This window comes from Hemiscyllium ocellatum, chromosome 46 (genome assembly GCF_020745735.1).
Source record: "Hemiscyllium ocellatum isolate sHemOce1 chromosome 46, sHemOce1.pat.X.cur, whole genome shotgun sequence".
NCBI classification, from domain to species: domain Eukaryota; kingdom Metazoa; phylum Chordata; class Chondrichthyes; order Orectolobiformes; family Hemiscylliidae; genus Hemiscyllium; species Hemiscyllium ocellatum.
Window position 1 is genome coordinate 454,566 of NC_083446.1, and position 17,662 is coordinate 472,227.

The 17,662-nt window shown below is 44.0% G+C and overlaps 1 protein-coding gene across 3 annotated transcripts in view; it reads left to right on the top strand.

The window, feature by feature from the left end:
- Positions 1 to 7,414: 7,414 nt before the first annotated feature.
- The window catches only part of mark2b (MAP/microtubule affinity-regulating kinase 2b), a 171,242-nt gene continuing 160,994 nt past the window's right edge, over positions 7,415 to 17,662 (top strand). For 2 of the 3 annotated variants that reach the window (XM_060855447.1, XM_060855448.1), the window contains exon 1: positions 7,416 to 8,103. In XM_060855447.1, the coding sequence (XP_060711430.1) occupies positions 8,059 to 8,103 (45 nt within the window). In that variant the 5' untranslated portion in view covers positions 7,416 to 8,058. Of the gene's footprint in view, positions 8,104 to 17,662 lie in introns of all 3 variants that reach the window. The other variant, XM_060855450.1, reaches the window with a different exon arrangement.

Below are 17,662 nucleotides of genomic sequence, written 5' to 3' on the forward strand. Positions count from 1 at the left end.
AAGGCTGAGGCACTTGGGGCTGTTTTCATTGGAGAAAAGAAGGTTTAGGGGTGACTTGATAGAGGTGTACAAGATGATTAGGGGTTTAGATAGGGTTGACCATGAGAACCTTTTTCCACTTATGGTGTCAAATATTACGAGGGGGCATAGCTATAAATTAAGGGGTGGTAGGTATAGGACTGATGTTAGGGGTAGATTCTTTACTCAGCAAATCGTGAGTTTATGGAATGCCCTATCAGTAACAGTGGTGCACTCTCCCTCTTTATGGGCATTTAAACGGGCATTGGATAGGCATATGGAGGATAGTGGGCTAGTGTAGGTTAGGTGGGCTTGGATCGGTGCAACATCGAGGGCTGAAGGGCCTGTACTGCACTGTATTTTTCTATGTTCTATGTGTGGTTATAACTGTCTTATGTAAGATGAAAGTTGTTCCTGATGACACGTCCTGAGCCAGTATGCTGTGGGCTGTGGTGATCCTTCCTGAAACAGACCACATTCTCAAACATTCAAACTTCTGTGAAACCAGCAAGCAGCATTCAGAGCAGATGACAGGCTTCTACCTGACCAGCTGTGTGTCAAATGTTGACTGATCTCAGCCTGGCAGATGATGAGTACACTCAACAAATTGATTGGATATTGAATGATAAACCCTAAATGCGGATGAGGCCTTTCACTTGACACAGCTAATGAAGCAGTTCTCTGGTTCCCTACCTGGCTGTATTGTGTGGTGTGTCGGATGTGGAAGGATCGTTTATAATTGGGAGTGTAGTGCTGAATGAGCTAGAGCTCATTCCTGATGAAGGGCTTTTGCCCGAAACATTGATTCTCCTGCGCCTGAGATGCTGCCTTACCCGCTGTAATCTCCAGCAACTGCTTGGATGTAGGTGAGGGGGGAGGTGTGGGTGGAGGTTTTGCACTTCCTGTGGTGGCAGGGGGAAGGTGCTGGGAGTGGGGTCTGGGCTAGTGGGGGGCATGAATCTGACAAAGAACAAAAAGAACAAAGAAAATTTACAGCTCAGGTATGGCCCTTCGACCCTCCATACCTGAGCTGATCCAAATCCACAGTCCAAACCTGTCGCTCAATTCCTAAGCATCTGCATCCCTCTGCTCCTCATCTACTCATGAATATATTCAGATGCATCTTAAATGAATCTACTGTGCCTGCCTCTACTACCTCTGCTGGCAATGCATTCCAGGCACCTACCACCCTCTGTGTAAAGTACTTGCCGCGTGTGTCCCCGTTAAACTTTTCACCTCTTACCTTGAAAGCGTGACCTCTCGTTATTGAATACTTCACCTTGGGAAAAAGCTTATCTCTATCTACCCTGTCTATTCCCTTCATGACTTTGTAAATCTCAATCAGGTCCCCCCTTAATCTCCTTTCTTCTAATGAAAACAATCCTCAATTACTCAACCTCTCTTCATAGCGAGCACCTTCCATACCAGGCAACATCCTCACAAACCTTCTCTGCACCCTCTCCAAAGCGTCCACATCCGTTTGGTAATGTGGTGACCAGAGCTGTACACAGTATTCTAAATGTGGCCAAACCAATGTCTTGTACAATTTTAACATGATCTGCCAGCTCTTCTATTCATTACCCCATCCGATGAAGGCAAACATACCATATGCCTTCTTGACCACTCTATCCACCTGTGCAGCAATCTTCAGGGTGTAATGGTTCTGAACTCCCAGATCTCTCTGCTCATCAACATTTCCCAAGGCTCTTCCATTTACTGTATAATTTGCTCTAGAATTAGACTTTGCAAAATGCATCACCTTACATCTGCCTGGATTGAACTCCATCTGCCACTTCTTTGTCCAACTCACCAGTCTATCTATATTCTCCTGTATTCTTTGACAGTCCCCTATGCTTTCTGCTACTCCACCAATTTTTGTGTCATCTACAAACTTGCTGATCATACCGACAGTTCCCTCTTCCAAATCATTTATGTATATCACAAATAGCAGTGGCCCCAGCACTGATCCCTGTGGAACACCACTGGTCACCTTCTTCATTTCGAGAAACTCCCTTCAACTACTACTCTCTGTCTCCTGTTGCTCAACCAGTTCTTTATCCACCTGGCTAGAACACCCTGCACACTATGTGACTTCACTTTCTCCCATTAGTTTACCATGGGGAACCTTATCAAATGCCTTACTAAAGTCCATGTATATGACATCTACAGTCTTTCCCTCATCTATCAACTTGGTCACTTCCTCAAAGAACTCTATTAGGTTGGTAAGGGCACAATCTCCCTTGCACAAAGCCATGTTGCCTATCACTGATAAGTCGATTCTTTCCTAAATATAAATAGATTTTATCCCTCAGTACCTTCTCCAGAAACTTTTCTACCACTGACATCAGGCTCGCTGGTCTGTAGTCACCTGGAATATCCCTACTACCCTTCTTGTTCAAGGGAACAACATGAGCAACTCTCCAGTCCTCCGGCACCTCACCTGTGTTTAAGGATGCTACAAAGATATCTGTCAGGTCCCCAGCTATTTCCTCTCTCGCCTCCCTCAGCAACCTGGGATAGATCCCATCCAGTCCTGGGGATTTATCCACCTTAATAATCTCTAGCCTACTCAACACATCTTCCCTACTTATGTCAACGTGATCCAGAGTAACCAAACTTCTATCTCTAATCTCAAGATTCATCATGTCCCTCTCCTCAGTGAACACTGATGCAAAGTAATCATTCAGAATCTCACCCATTTTCTCAGGTTCAACACACAACCTTCCCTCCTTATCCTTGAGTGAACCAATCCTTTCTCTAGTTGCCCGCTTGCTTCTTGTATCAGAATAAAATGCTTTGGGATTCTCCTTAATTCTGCTCACTAAAGCTATTTCATGACCCCTGTCAGCCCGCTTGATTCCTCGTTTAATATTGGTCCTATTTTCCCGATATTCCTCCAGGGCCTGTTCTGTTCTTAGCTGCCTGGACCTTATGTATGCTTCCCTTTTCCTCTTGGCTAGTCGTACAATTTCTCCTGGCATCCACGGTTCACGACTCTTGCCATTTCTATCCTTTGCTTTCAACGGGACGTGCCTATCCTGTACTATCTTTAACCTATCTTTGAAAGCCTCCCACACATCTCAAATGTGGAGTTCCCTTCAAATAGCTGTGTCCAATCCACATTTCCCAGCTCCTGCCTAATTTTGATATAATTGGCCTTGGCCCAGTTTAGTACTCTTTCCTTAGGACCACTCTCATCTTTGTCTATGAGTACTCTAAAACTTACAGAAGTGGTCACTGTTCCCAAAGAAATCCCCTATTGCAACTTCTACTCTGGCCTAGCTCATTCCCCAATATCAGGTCCATATGGATCCTTCCCTTGTCGGACTATTGACATACTGCTCTCAAAAATTTTCCTGGATGCTTCTTACAAATTCTGTCCCATCCAGACCTCTGACACTAAGTGTATCTCAGTCAATATTCAGAAAATTAAAATCTCCCATCACCACCACTCTGTTGCCTCTATATCTTTCCATAATCTATTTACCTATTTGTTCTTCTACCTCATGCTCACTGTTTGGAGGCCTGTAATACAGCCAGAACAATGTAACTGCATCCTTCTTATTTCTCAGCTCCACCCATAATGCCTCACCACTCAAGCCCTCCATAGTGCCCTCCTTTAACACAGCTGTGATATTATCCCTGACCAGCAACGCAACACCTCCCCCCCCCTTTTACTTCCCTCCCTGTTCTGTCTGAAGCGACTATATCCTGGAACATTTAGTTGCCAATCATGCTCTTCCTTCAACCAAGTCGCTGAGATGGCAATAACGTCATACTCCCAGGCACCAATCCAAGCCCTAAGTTCATCTGCCTTACCCACTATACTCCTTGCATGAAAGCATATGCACTTCAGGCCACCAGTTCTTTTGCGTTCATCTGCTCTCTGCCTACTCTTCCCCTTATTAATGCTAACTTCATGATTCTTACAGTCTCCAGTTTCCACCTTGTTCTCTTCTGGTTCCCAGCCCCCTGCCATATTAGTTTAAAACCTCCCCAACAGCAGTAGCAAAAACTCCCCCAAGGACATTAGTTCCAGTCTGGTTCAGGTGTAGACTGTCCAATTTGTAATAATCCCACCTTCCCCAAAACCAGTCCCAATGTCCAACAAATCTGAGCCCCTCCCTCCTACACCATCCCTCAAGCCATGTGTTCATCCTGCCTATTTGTTTCATTTCTACGCTGGCTAGCACATGGCACTATCTTTGAGGTCCTCCTTTTTAACTTCTCTCCTAGCTCCCTGAATTCTGCTTTCAGGACCTCATCTCGGTTTTTACTTATATTGTTGGTGTCTATATGCGCCAAGACAACTGGCTGTTCACCCTCCCCTTTTAGAAAGCTCTGCAGCTGTCTGGTGACATCCCTGACCTGAGCACTTGGGAGGCCACATATCATCCGGGAGTCCCATTTTCAGCCACAGAACCGCCTATCTACTCCCCTTACAATAGAATCCCCTATGACTATGGCCCTATGAGTCTTTTTCCCGCCCTTCTGAACAGCAGTGCCTGCCATGGTGCCATGATCTTGGCAATTGCTGCCCTCCCCTGGTGAGCCATCTCCCCCACGAGTATCCAAAACAGTATTACCTGTTTTGGAGGGAGATGATCGCAAGGGACATCTGCACTCCCTTCCTACTCTTTTTCTGCCTTTTTGTCACCCATCCACTGTCTCTCTCTCTCTCTCTCTCAGCAACTCAAAACTGCGGTGTGTCCAGTTCACTAAACGTGCTATCCATGACTTCCTCAGCATCGCGGATGCTCCACAGTGAGTCAATCTGCAGCTTCAGAGCCATCACGTGGTTGAACAAGAGCTGCAGCTGGACACACTTCTTGCAAGCGTAAGAGGCAGGAACGTCAGCCACGTCCCTGAGCTCCAACATCAAGCAAGAGGCACATGCCACAGGTCTGAAGTCCCCTGCCATTGTAAGCCTTAGCTTTATATCAACTAATTAAAACCAAACAATGCACTTAAATATATGAAAGAAAAGAAATGACAAGGGAGTCATAGAGGGAATGGTCTCTTAGGAGCACTGATAGGGGTGGGAAAGGAAATATATCTCTGGTGGTGAGGTCCGTTTGTAGGTGGAGGAGGATGATGCAATGTATATGGAGGTTCGTGGGGTATAAGGTGAGGACTGGGGGTTCTGTCCTTGTTAGGAGGGGTGTGGTTCAAGGGTGGAGGGATGGGAAGTGGAAGAGATTTGCTGGAGAGCATCGTCGACCACGTGGGAAGGGATATTGCGGTATTGGATTAAGGAGGCCATCTGGGATTTTCTAAGTGGAATTGGTCATCCTGGGAATGGATACGGAGCAAATAGAGGAAATGGGAATAAGGGATAGTGTTTTTACAGGAGGTAGGGTGGGAGGAGGTGGGCTTGTCGTAAATGTCCATGGTTAGTCGGTTAATGGAGAGTAGGACGTGGAAGGATCCTTTGGGGCCTTGGATGGAAGTGAGGGGGGAGGTGTGGGTGCAGGTTTTGCAATTCCCGCAATGGCAGTGGAAGGTGCCGGGAGTGGGGTGTGGACTGGTGTGCGGTGTAGATCTGACAAGGGAGTCGCAGAGGGAATGGTCATACCTCACTCTCAACTCTGACCTTCAGCATCTGCAGTCCTCATTTTCTCCTCCTGGTTGTATTGTAGGCCAAAGAACTGCCGGATTTGTACATAGCAACCACTTTCAAATGGCAATGTGCCTTGGTCTTTTGCTTGGAGAAGGGACTAAGTCCCAGTTTATTTCTGCACTTCTAAAGTCTTTTTCTTTTATTCATTCATTCATAAAATATGGGCATTGCTGGTTGGGCCAGAATTTGTTGCCTGTCCTAAATTGCCCCTTGAGAAGGTGGTGGCGAGCTGCCTTCTTGAGCCACTGCAGTCCTTGTGCTGTTGGGGTATTCACAATGCTGTTAAGGAGGGAGTTTCGGAGTTTTGATTTTGCAACTTGCTGCACTTTCTGACTTGCTTTTGTGTAGCCACAGTACTTACATGGCTCATTCTCATCAGATGTTTATAGCAGGAGATTCAGTGATGGTCATGGCATGGAATGACGAGAGGTGATGATTTGATTTTCTCTTGTTGAAGATGCTTATTGTCTGACAGTTGTGTGTCATGAATATTACTTGTCATTTAACAACTGTATATTGTCTAGCACTTGCTGCATTTGGACATGGACTGCTTCAGTATCTGAGGAGCTGCAAGAATTGAACTTTGTGAAATCATCAGTGAACATCCCTATTTCTGACCTTCAAGTGGAGGGAAGGTCATTGATGAAGCAGCTGGAGCCAACATACAACATTTTTATACTGTAATTAAAGTAGATGATCTAGTCGTTATCAGACCATGTTTGATGCACAAATTTACTGCCAGTTTTCTGACACTATAACAGGATTATATTTCAAAAAGTCCTTCATTGGCTGAAAGGAACATTCTGAGGACTTGAAATTATACATTCATTCTAGACTAGGAAGAGGCCGAACAATCCATTCAATGCAATAAAAAAGGTAAAGTCACCATAGTATTACCAGACCATAGGGCTGGCTCTCTCATTAGAGAGAGAGAGACAGAGAGAAATAGATAACTGGCAATGAAGGGAGAGGTTGAGAAGGATACTGAAAACAATAAATGCTGACAATCACAGCTGGCCATGCAGCATCCATGGAGAGAGAGTCAGCTAAAGTTTTGAGTTGAGATGAATCTTCATCAGATAACCTCCAACATTTGTTGTCTTCAGTACAGATTCCAGCATCTGCAGCAATTTGCTACTAGTTTGAGAAGGAGAAACCCTCATAGTAATCTCAAACCGTGTAAGAATTGAACCCACAGTGCTGGCATCACTCTGTATCACAAACTGAGCTTTAAAAGCAGTGGACTGCAAAGGCTGGAGATTTGAACATGATGTGGTCATCACCCCATTCTATTCCTGATGGGTTTGCAGGTTCACATCTCTCAAGTGCTCCATCCCATTTCTCTTCAAGTTCAAGTGCTCCTCCTCCCCATCTAACTCTATCTGTTTGTATGTTTCCTCAACCCACTCCCTTCCTTCACTCATTCCTCCTGCAATATCGACATGACGGCGGAAAAGACCGATCATCTCCGGAACGATCCGAAAGCCGTGCTCAGGTTCCGGAAAGAACCGAGAAGTACCGAAAGCGCTCTCAGGAAAAGACAACCCGCCTCTGACGTAGCTTTCCTCCCACGGACTATTCCGAAACGACCGAAGGTTCCCGAACGCACCGTCCCCTCCCAGGGAGGGACGGTGGGTGTATGGCGGAAATTGCCGAGAGGGTTCATTGGTGGCCGAGGGGCTTTTCGGATGGGAAGGGCCGTCAGGATCGTGGGGAGGTGGAGACGGCGGAACTCGCCGAAGATTGCCGAGGCGGCCATCTTGCCGGGTTCAGATAGTGAGAGGGAGAGTGGGGTTCCGGCTTTCTCCTCAGAGGCGAAAGTCCGGGCGCCGGCGGGTATCGAGAGGGAGGGAGGGGGCAATAGCAAGAACCGGGGCAGGAGGGTAACGGGGGTGGGGGAAAGAGGGAGGTGAAAGTAAGATACAAACACCCGGGTGTGTGTTGGTGTTTTAACCCCCGCCCCCGCCGACCCAAGCCCCTGACCCCACAAGTTTTCGGAGACCTCCCTCCGGATTCCTCCCCGGCCCCTGAAGCCTCGGGGCTCGAGTGAAGAACAAACCGGGTTGCTCCTCAGTTCCGCCGATCACCGCCGCAGATGTGAGGACCCTCTCCCCTCGACCTTTCCAATCCCGGACAGGGCAACTTTTATTGTAATTTTATTTGTTAATTTTTATGATCTTTATACGATTTTCTTTCTGCTGGAATCTCTTTCCTGTCAGCACCAACGCTGCAATTCTGTTTTTTTTGTCCCTGATTTTTGATCATTTCAAACTAGTTTGTTTTAGGGGCTGTTGGATGTCTCTGTGCGCTGTAAATATTCTCTAGTGTTCCTCCTCCCCCCCCCCCCCTTCCTTTTTTTATTTAAAAAGTTCTTGTTTCATCTCTGTGCGTGTGTGGGATCCCCTTTTCAAAGTCCAGAGATGACCACCAGAACACCGTTACCTCCACTCAATGAGTCTGATCAGGTAAGCCCTTCTACACTTTACAGATCATTTAAACTCCCTTGCCAGTGTATTTTCTAGTGGATGATTTGTTCAGTGATTTACATTCGCCATTAACTTAATTTTACCATCACCGATTAGGAACCCTGGGATTTTGGGGAAGGATTGTATGTGTTGTGTTGGGAGGGTATCAATCTCTTGGGTCTGCTCCCCTCTCAACACACTTCCATTCGTGCAACCGTTTACCTTCTAACTTTGTTTTGCCACTGTCCTATTTCTGTCATTACCTTTGGATGTCAGTGCTTGGGAGTGTATTAAGTATTTAGAGGGGGTCTTTCCTTCCCTCCTGCGTGCACCTCCCCGCCTGTCTAATTCAACCGAACCTGGGATGTCTAAGGTCATGTTGCATGGTCTTTTGTAAATTTATGTTGATGGATTTTGAGTCTCTGTTCTCTGCCCCTTCTGTCCTGAAGCTGTCACCCCTCAACTGAGGGAATTGACAGGTTTGGGGGCAACTGGGTGTGAACATGGAACCTGAAGTGCATCTTGCTGTCTGTGGAGGTCAAGTAATGCTCAATATCTGAAATAAAAACAAAGTGCTTGAGAAACTCAGGAGGTCTGGCAACATCTGTGGAACAGAATTAACGTTTCAAGTCCAATATGACTGTTTTCAAATATTGGCTCGTAGAAGTCTGGACAAGTGAGTGTCGTGGTTGAAGGCTTGGGAGAGATGAAGTGCTTCATAGTTTCAGTTGAATTCTGAGAGAACTCAAGGGAAGTGTGCTTTGTCTCTTTAGTATTTTCTGTTGTCGGTTGCTATATCTCTATACAGTTCGTGATGTAGAATTGTTGTCTTGTTCAATTCAGTGCATTTTAAAAAAATAACCAAAGAGCGTTGATGTTTTATGAGTCATAAGTGAAAGTTGTGTACCCCCTCCCCCATGTGGGTGAGTGTGGTTATGCCGGAAGCTCTCTTGTTTACATGCTTTACTTTTGGTCAGTTGAATTTGTTACTGAGCCAGTCTCTTGGGATGTGAAAGCAGATTGAATGCTGCAAGCAGACACCAAACAGACAAGTCTGCCTTGGGATCTCTCTTCCTTCACTGCATTAATTAGTACAGTGTGTCCTCCAGGAAAAGGGGCCTGGGTTTTCTTTTCAATCTGAACAAAATCTACCACTGCTTTCCCTATAACTCTTTATTGTTACAGTTAATTGGACTGTCAAGTAGGTTTAGGAAAGGGAACTGCAGTGTCTGCCCTGATTTTTCCCCATCTACCAGAGAGCATCTGATTGGGCAAAAATTGGCAATGATCCTCAGGCATCCTGGCCTGTGAAGCTCACTGCCATCTCATTCAGTGTGTTTCTCGGTCTGGCTAGAAAGACATGGCAGAGGATGATGGTTCTTGTTAAAACAGAACCATATTGAAAATAATTTGAGCAATTGCAACTGCTTCCATGGATAAGGTTTACTCAATGGAATCTTTCAGTTGTTATACTGTAGAAGCCTATTGATAATTCGTAGACTAACAGGGCTGTACAGGAACTGTTAGTATCAAGAGACAATGGTGAGGACATCACAGATAAAACAAGTATAGAATCATAGAATTCGTACAGTGTGGCCCATTGAGTCAAGACTTATGCACTTAATGGTAAGGTCCGAGGGAGTGTTGCTGAACAGAGAGACTTGGGAATGCAGGTTCAGAGCTCCTTGAAAGTCAAGTCGCAGGTAGATAGAATTGTGAAGAAGGCGTTGGTATTCTTTTCTTTATTGGTCAGAGTATTGAGTACAGGAGTTGGGAGGTCATGTTGCGGCTGTACGGGACATTGGTTAGGCCAGTGATGGAGTATTGCATGCAGTTGTGGCCTTCTTCCGACCAGAAAGATGTTGTGAAACTTGAAAGGGTTCAGAAAAGATTTACAAGGATTTTGCCGGGTTGGAGGATTTGAGCTACAGGGAGAGGCTGAACAGGCTGGGGCTGTTTTCCCTGGAGTGTCAGAGGCTAAGGGGTGACCTTATAGAGGTTAATAAAATCATGAGGGACATGGATAGGGTAAATAGACAAGGTCTTTTCCCTGGGGTCAGGGAACTAAAGGGCATAGGTTTAGGATGAGAGGGGAAGGATATAAAAGAGATCTAAGGGGCAACATTTCATGCAGAAAGTGGTACATGTATGGAATGTGCTGCCAGAAGAAGTGGTGGAGGCTAGTACAATTGCAACATTTGAAAGGCATCTGGATGGGTATATGAATAGGAAAGGTTTGGAGGGATATGGGACGGGTGCTGGCAGGTGGGACTAGATTAAATTGGAATATATGGACAAGTTGGGTCTGTTTCTGTGCTGTAAATCTGTATGGCTGAGTCCACACAGACTCACCAACAATCATCCCATCTGTACATTTCCTATGGTTAATTCACTTAGCTTGCACACTATGGGCAATAGCATGACCAATCCACCAAACCTGTACATCTTTGAACAGTAGGAGGAAATCCATGCCGAAAGTGCGGAGAGAATGCCTGTGTGAAGTTTGTACAGTCGTCCGAGGGTGGAATTGAACTCAGATTCCTGGCATTGTGAGGCAGCAATGCTAACCACTGAGCCACCATATGGCCAAGAGTTTCGGAATATCAGTCAAACTCTTGATTAGAATCTTGCTTAAAAAAAGAGTTAAAGGATGTTTGTTGAATTGATGTTTTGTGATTTGTGATATTTGTTTCTGATAACTGTTAAGATATATTATAAGCTGGTTGTGCAACACTGCTGGGATTAAAGTAGGTTTAATATTTTGAAGATTTAGTGCTAATGTCAAGTAGTGATTTGTACATTGTATAGATTGCCTCTCATATGTTCAGAGATTTAAATACATGACATACATTCCCCGTTCCTATAATACAGAAGTGATTAATATTGGTGAAATTTCTTACTTGCCTTATGATTTCAAATTGCCTCGAACTTTGTGAAGTGTTGACAGATTTTGTTCTCAGTCCAAATAGCTAATGTTGGTTCACATTGCAGCAGAAAGTGGCCAGAACGGATCCATGATCAGCTCTAAATCAATGTTTCTTCTGCTTAAGTTTTAAAAAAAAGTTCAAGTTGAGGTATAACAAAGGGTATCCTCAAAGAGAGGGAGTGGGATGCCATAAGTCACATCCTGGAGATTTGGGTAAACATTGGGAAGCCCATGTCAGACAACAATTCTTTATCACTTTGATTACTGTCATTCCTGCTTGTGTTGGAGGCAGCAGGTGAAGAAATGAAAAGCAGGGTGTATGAAGTTAGCTGTTGTAAACTGATGCCATCAGCACCCTTGCATTGGGGAGAGAAGGAAGTAGTAGCTGATGAAGACTGTTCTCAGGTTGTCAGGATGTTTCATAACCTATGGAATTATTATGACAGCAAATATAACATCCAAATCTCAGACAGCAAACTCTTGTCACAGGGATGCTGGTCCAGAGAGGAAACTGGGCCCAGGACATTAGGGAAGTCCACTTTCTTCCAATACTGCTCTTTGTGGGCCCTTTAACATCCATCTTACCAGCCTATTTGTTTATTGTTTGAGCTGAAAGACAGCACTACCTGATGACTGGTCCACTGCTGAGCTAACCTTTTTGACCAGGCAAGTGTGTGGCAATTGAGTGAGGACAATGTTCAGTATTAACTTTCTTTATGTCCTTTACTAGTGTCTCAGGCGCAGAGGCCTTTGTGACTGTGGAACCAATATCCTGGCAAAGAGCGACAAACACTTCATTGTGCATTTCCCTGCTCCCACACCTGGTGATTGTAAAATGTTTCTGATGAATGACAGTCAGAAATTTATTTTGTGAATGTGGGAAATAGAATAAAGTTTGATAATGTTTGGCTGGAATTGACTGACATAGGACCATCAATCATTTTGAGTTCTAACTCTGATTAGAATGTTCTTTTGCATGTCATGGCACAAGATGCATTCCCGGTCAGGTGGATAATATTCAGCAACCCTACTCAGTTTAAGACTGGTGTATTTCTCACTTTATGGTAGGCCTCATTGCTAAGAGACTGGTGGATATTTAACAGTCAACACTGACTGTGGAAATATCTGTCATCTATTGGAAGAAAGAAAGTGCATTTATAGAATATATTTCGTGATGTCAGAATATCCTTAAGTGTTTTACAGCCAATCAAGGCATTTTGTTTGAAATGTAGACTCTATTGCAATGTTGGAATTGCAGATTTCGGTCTGTGCATACCAGGGTTCCAGGAATGAGATTAAAGAACAGATCCTGTGACTTTGGTATTGGATGAGAGATAGATATTGGCCAGAAAATTTGAAGATATTTGCTTCTTTGTTGCATTCAGGAAGGTGCCTTGTAAACTTGCCTATCTATCCTGAGAAGTCTTGGGTCAAAAGGTTTGGGGAGATTAACCTCCCCTACCTCTTCAACCAGGACTACATCAAGTTGCAGTGTCAAATTCCTGTCTTGCCTTGTACAGCCCTCTGATTTGGGTGAACACAAGATGTGTAAAAGCAGAAGGAGGACATTCACCCCATCGAGTCTGTTCCACCATTTGGTGAAATCATGACTAATCTGACAATCCTCAGCTGCATTTTCTTGACGTTTTCCCATAACCGTTGAATCTCTTATTGATTAAAAATCTGTCTATCCCAATCTTGAATATACTTAACCCAGCTTCTACCATAAACCCTCTGCCGTAAGGAATTCCACATATGCACTAACCTCCTCAAATGCACTATCCTCCTCTGTCCTTATTAGTCACCCTTGACTTTGAGATTGTGCTTTCTGGTCCTGGACTCCCTGCATCTACCCTGCCAGCTTCCTGAAGAATCTTACGATATTTCAATAAGGTCTCCTTTCATTTTCCAATGAATACCAGCCCAAGTAAGTCATTCTCTCCTCATAAGACAGTCACTCCATACCTGGGATAAATATAATGAACTTTCTCTGGATTGCCTCCACTGCCAGTATGCTTCCAAGCATTAGCTTTTAAGCAGCGCTTTGAAAGCTAGTGCTTCAAAATAAACCTGTTGGACTATAACCCGGTGTTGTGGTTTTTAACTTTGTCCGCCGCAGTGCAACATCAGCTTCTCTACAGTATGTTTTCCCTTAGTTAGGGGAATCAGAACTGTCTGTGGACCGCCGAAGATTCAGCCATGTCTGGCAACTTGTAATAAAGCTGCTTTGTATGTGTGACAGTCATTCTGTTATGCTGATTGTTGTATACTTGTTCATGTTAAATTGTGTGTGAGAGAAACTGCAGTTTCTATGGCATATCCACAGCACTACCTTGAGTGGTTCTGATTTCCAGTAGCAGGAATAATAGGCAATCAATTGACTTTGGTCAAATATCCACTGTGTTTGAGTTTGATTTATTGTTGTCACCTGTACCAAAATACAGTGAAAAGTGTTGTTTTGCGTGTTTTTTTACAGGCAGATGGTACCATGCACTGGTGGTGGCAGGACAGTGCAGGATACAGAGTTACAGTCACAGAGTAAGTGCAGAGAAAAAGATCAGAATTAGCATTTGAGAGGTCCATTCAAAAGTCTGATAACAGCAGGGAACAAGCTGTCCTTGAATCTATTTGTAGGTCATAGAGTCACCGAGATGTACAGCATGGAAACAGACCCTTCTGTACACCTTGTCCATGCCAACCAGATATTGTAACCTAATCGAGTCCCATTTGCCAGTACTTGGCCCATATCTCTCCAAACCCTTCCTAATCATATACCTATCCAGATGCCTTTTAAATGTAATTGTACCAGCCTCCAGGACTTCCTTTGGCAGGTTATTCCATACATATACCACCCTCTGCGTGAAAAAGTTGTCCCTTAGGTCCGTTTTAAATTTTTGCCTTCTCAAATTGAACCTATACTGTCTAGTTCTAGACTCTCTCATCCCAGGGAAAAGACCTTGTCCATTTACCCTATTCGTGCCTCTCATGATTCCATAAACCTCTTTCAGGTCACCCCTCAGCCTCTGATGGTCCAGGAAAAACAGCCCCAGCCTATTCAGCCTCTCCGTGTAGCTCAGACCCTTTAATCCTGGCAACATCCTTGTAAATCTTTTCTGAACCCTGTCAAATTTCACAACATCGTTCCTATAGGATGGAGACCACACTTGCATATAATATTTGTATTCAAACATCTGCCTAATGGAATAAAGTCTAACCAGGATGTAGGTTTGCTCGCTGAGCTGGAAAGTTTGTTTTCAGACATTTCGTCACCATACTAGGTAACATCAGTGAGCCTCTGGATGAAGCACTGATAGTATGGCCCGCTTTTTAATTCATGTGGTTAGGTTTCCTTGGGTTGCGGACATCATTTCCTGTGGTGACATCATTTCCTATTCATTTTCTCATGGGGTGGTAGATGGGAACCAAGTCAATCCATTTATTGGTAGAGTTCTGGTTGGAATGCCATGCTTTTAGGAATTCTCCTGCATGTCTCCATTTGGCTTGTCCTAGGATGGATATGTTGTCCCAGTCGAAGTGGTGTCCTTCCTCATCTGTATGTAAAGATATAGTGAGGGTGTCATGTCTTTTTGTGGCTAGTTAATGTTCATGCATCCTGGTGGCTGGTTGTGTGCCTGTTTGCCCAATGTAGTGTTTGTTACAGTTCTTGCAAGGTATTTTGTAAATGACAAGAGTTTTGCTTGTCTGTATAGGGTCTTTCAAGTTCATTAGCTGCTTTTCTAGTGTGTTGGTGGGTTTGTGGGCTACCATGATGCCAAGAGGTCTGAGTAGTCTGATAGTTATTTCCGAGATGTCTTTGATTTGGGGTGTTTGGCATGGGTTTCTGGATGTGTTTTGTCTGCTTGTTTGGGTTTGTCACTGAGAAATTGGTGGATTGTGTTCATTGAGTACCCATTCTTTTTGAATATAATGTATAGATGATTTTCCTCTGCTCTGCATAGTTCCTCTGTGCTGCAGTGTGTGGTGGTTTTGTCAAAATAATGTTCTATTGCAGCTTCATTCGTGGATGTTAGGATGATTGCTTCTGCAGTTCAATATTTTGTCCGTATGTGTTGTTTTCCTGTAGACACTGGTTTGAAGTTGCCCATTGGCAGTTCGCTCTACTGTGACATCTAGGAATGGTAGTTTGTTGTTGTTTTCCTCCTTTAGTGAATTTTATGACAGTAAGGGTATGATTGATGGTCTTGAAGGTTTCCTCTGTTGTGGTCTCAGAATTGGGAGCCTGGAGTGTTCAGATATCCTTGTAGTTTCTGAATATATAATGTAGAAGAAGTCCATTCGCAATGATACAAGGAGGCCATTTAGCCCATTGTGTATTGCTGACAGTTTAAAATATCTGCAGATTTCTTCTTCTGTTACCCTGCACATTTTTCTTCTCAATTCCTCTTTTGAAAATTCCTCTTGAATTTGCTTTCTCTGTTCTTTCAGGCAGTATGTTTCTGATCACAACAACGTTTTGAGTTAAAGAAAAAACATTCTCCTTATCTCCATTTACTAACTCTCTTTAGTCTGACCCCCTGCCAATGGAAACAGTTTCTTCTCATTTGCCAATTCTAAATCCTTGATAATTTTGAATGCCTCATATGAATCTCCTCCTCAACTTTCTTTGCCCTCAGCTTCTCCAATCTTTTCACATTAGTTGATGATCCTGGGACATTATTCACCTACTGTTTGTTTGTGTGGATTCTTGGAGATATCCCAGTCTTTTCTCTAACTGGCTATTGGGAGGTTTACAATATCAACCAGGGAGGTTTTTCTGGCGAGGTTGTTATGTTTGTTAAATACTATGGATGTTGGCATTCTGAGACGAGCATAGAAAGTCCTCAAGAAGCTCAGCATGTCTGACATTATCTGTGGAGAGAAAAACAGAGTCAAATGAATAAGGAAAAGTATCAGACTCAAAACATGAACTGTGTTTTCTCTCCACAGATGCTTGGAGTTTCTCCAGTATTCTGAGGTCGTTAGATATTTAAACTAGCACTACAGAGATCAGGAGTGTAAAACTGCACCATTGCTAATTATGCCTTTGAGCTGAACATCGTTCCTATAGGATGGAGACCAGAATTGCACATAATATTTGTATTCAAACATATGCCTAATGGAATACAGTCTAACCAGGATGTAGGGTTTGCTCACTGAGCTGGAAGATTCGTTTTCAGCTAGAACAGTGGTGCCATTCCTTAAATGTTCTTTCTCCTGACAGAGTGGAGAGGAGAGAGAATCATAGAATTCCTACAGTATGGAAACAGGCCCTTTGGCCCAACAAATCCACACTGACCCTCCGAAGAGTAACCCACTCAGACTCATTCCCTTACCCTATATCCTCCATTTACCCCAAACTAATGTACCTAACCTGAATACTATGGGCAATTTAGCATGGCCAATTCACCTAACCTGTGCATCTTTGGATTTTGGAAGGAAACTGGAGCACCCAGGGGAAACCCATGCAGACATGGGGAGAATTTGTACACTTTGCACAGTCATTCAAGTCTGGAATTGAATCTGGGTCTCTGGCACTATGAGGCAGCACTGCTAAACACAGAGCCACCGTGCCACTCCTGTTTCTGTTCTGGGCCTAACCAAGTAATGTAACAGAAGTTCTGACCTCCAGTTGCTATGTCAGTCGAACATGTTGCCCAAAGAACCACCTGTACTTCTGGTTATAATGAACAATCATCTTTAGGTATTTTCTAATCAGCTGGTTTAGAGATGATGTTACACAGTTCTGGGACTTGAGCGCGTCATCCTATCTTAGAGGTGGGGATGGAACCACTGCACCACAAGGGCTGCCATATGTATTTCAGTGTAGATCTGAGATTGCCTTTCCCTGGTACTTAGTAACTGCAGAAATTATGAGATGCTGAATGGACTTAAGCCATCCGAGTACTGAGCGGAATTGCCGGCCTTGGATGTGCCTCAAATTGACTTGTTGCTTGTTCAGTGCCTTTACTACTTGTGTTGTGCTTTTGAGTCCCTTAAAGTTCCAATCAGAGTGACTTCTCCTTGGGTTTTCCAAGGCAAAACACCATACTTGCAGTTTCTGTGTGCCCCAAGGCAAGCAGCTTGTTGGTTTCTGTTGAATAGGATTCTATTGGTGGTAGGCAGGCCAGCCCTAAACCATCCAGGCAACATATTCTGATTGCTAAACATGACCTGTTTTTGTTAGTTTGTGGGACATGGGTGTCACCGGCTGGGCTATTTAATCATGACCTCACTGACTAATCCACCTCCACCTGAGGTTACACCTCACCCTGGCCTTCCTCCACGTCATCATCTGACTGTTTTTGTTAAGTTGTTTGAAGCAGTACAAATTGGTGTACAATGTAGATTCTATTGTAAGAGCTCTACGTTGCAGCAATGGCTCATTGAATACCTCCAGGTGTGTCTTGTAAACCAGGTCCAAGTCAAAATACAGATTGACCATGATCAAATTAAACAGATGAACAGGCTCAAGGGGTTGAATGGCCTCCTCCTGTTCTTCTGTGTGAAAATGTATATTTCAGTTTATCTTTAAGTTGTCTGATTCCACCTGGTGCCATTGGATGTCTTGTTTCTCAAGGTATCTAACCCAGTGCACTAATTCTGGCAGCTCTCTCCATTGGTTGGCAGAGTGCC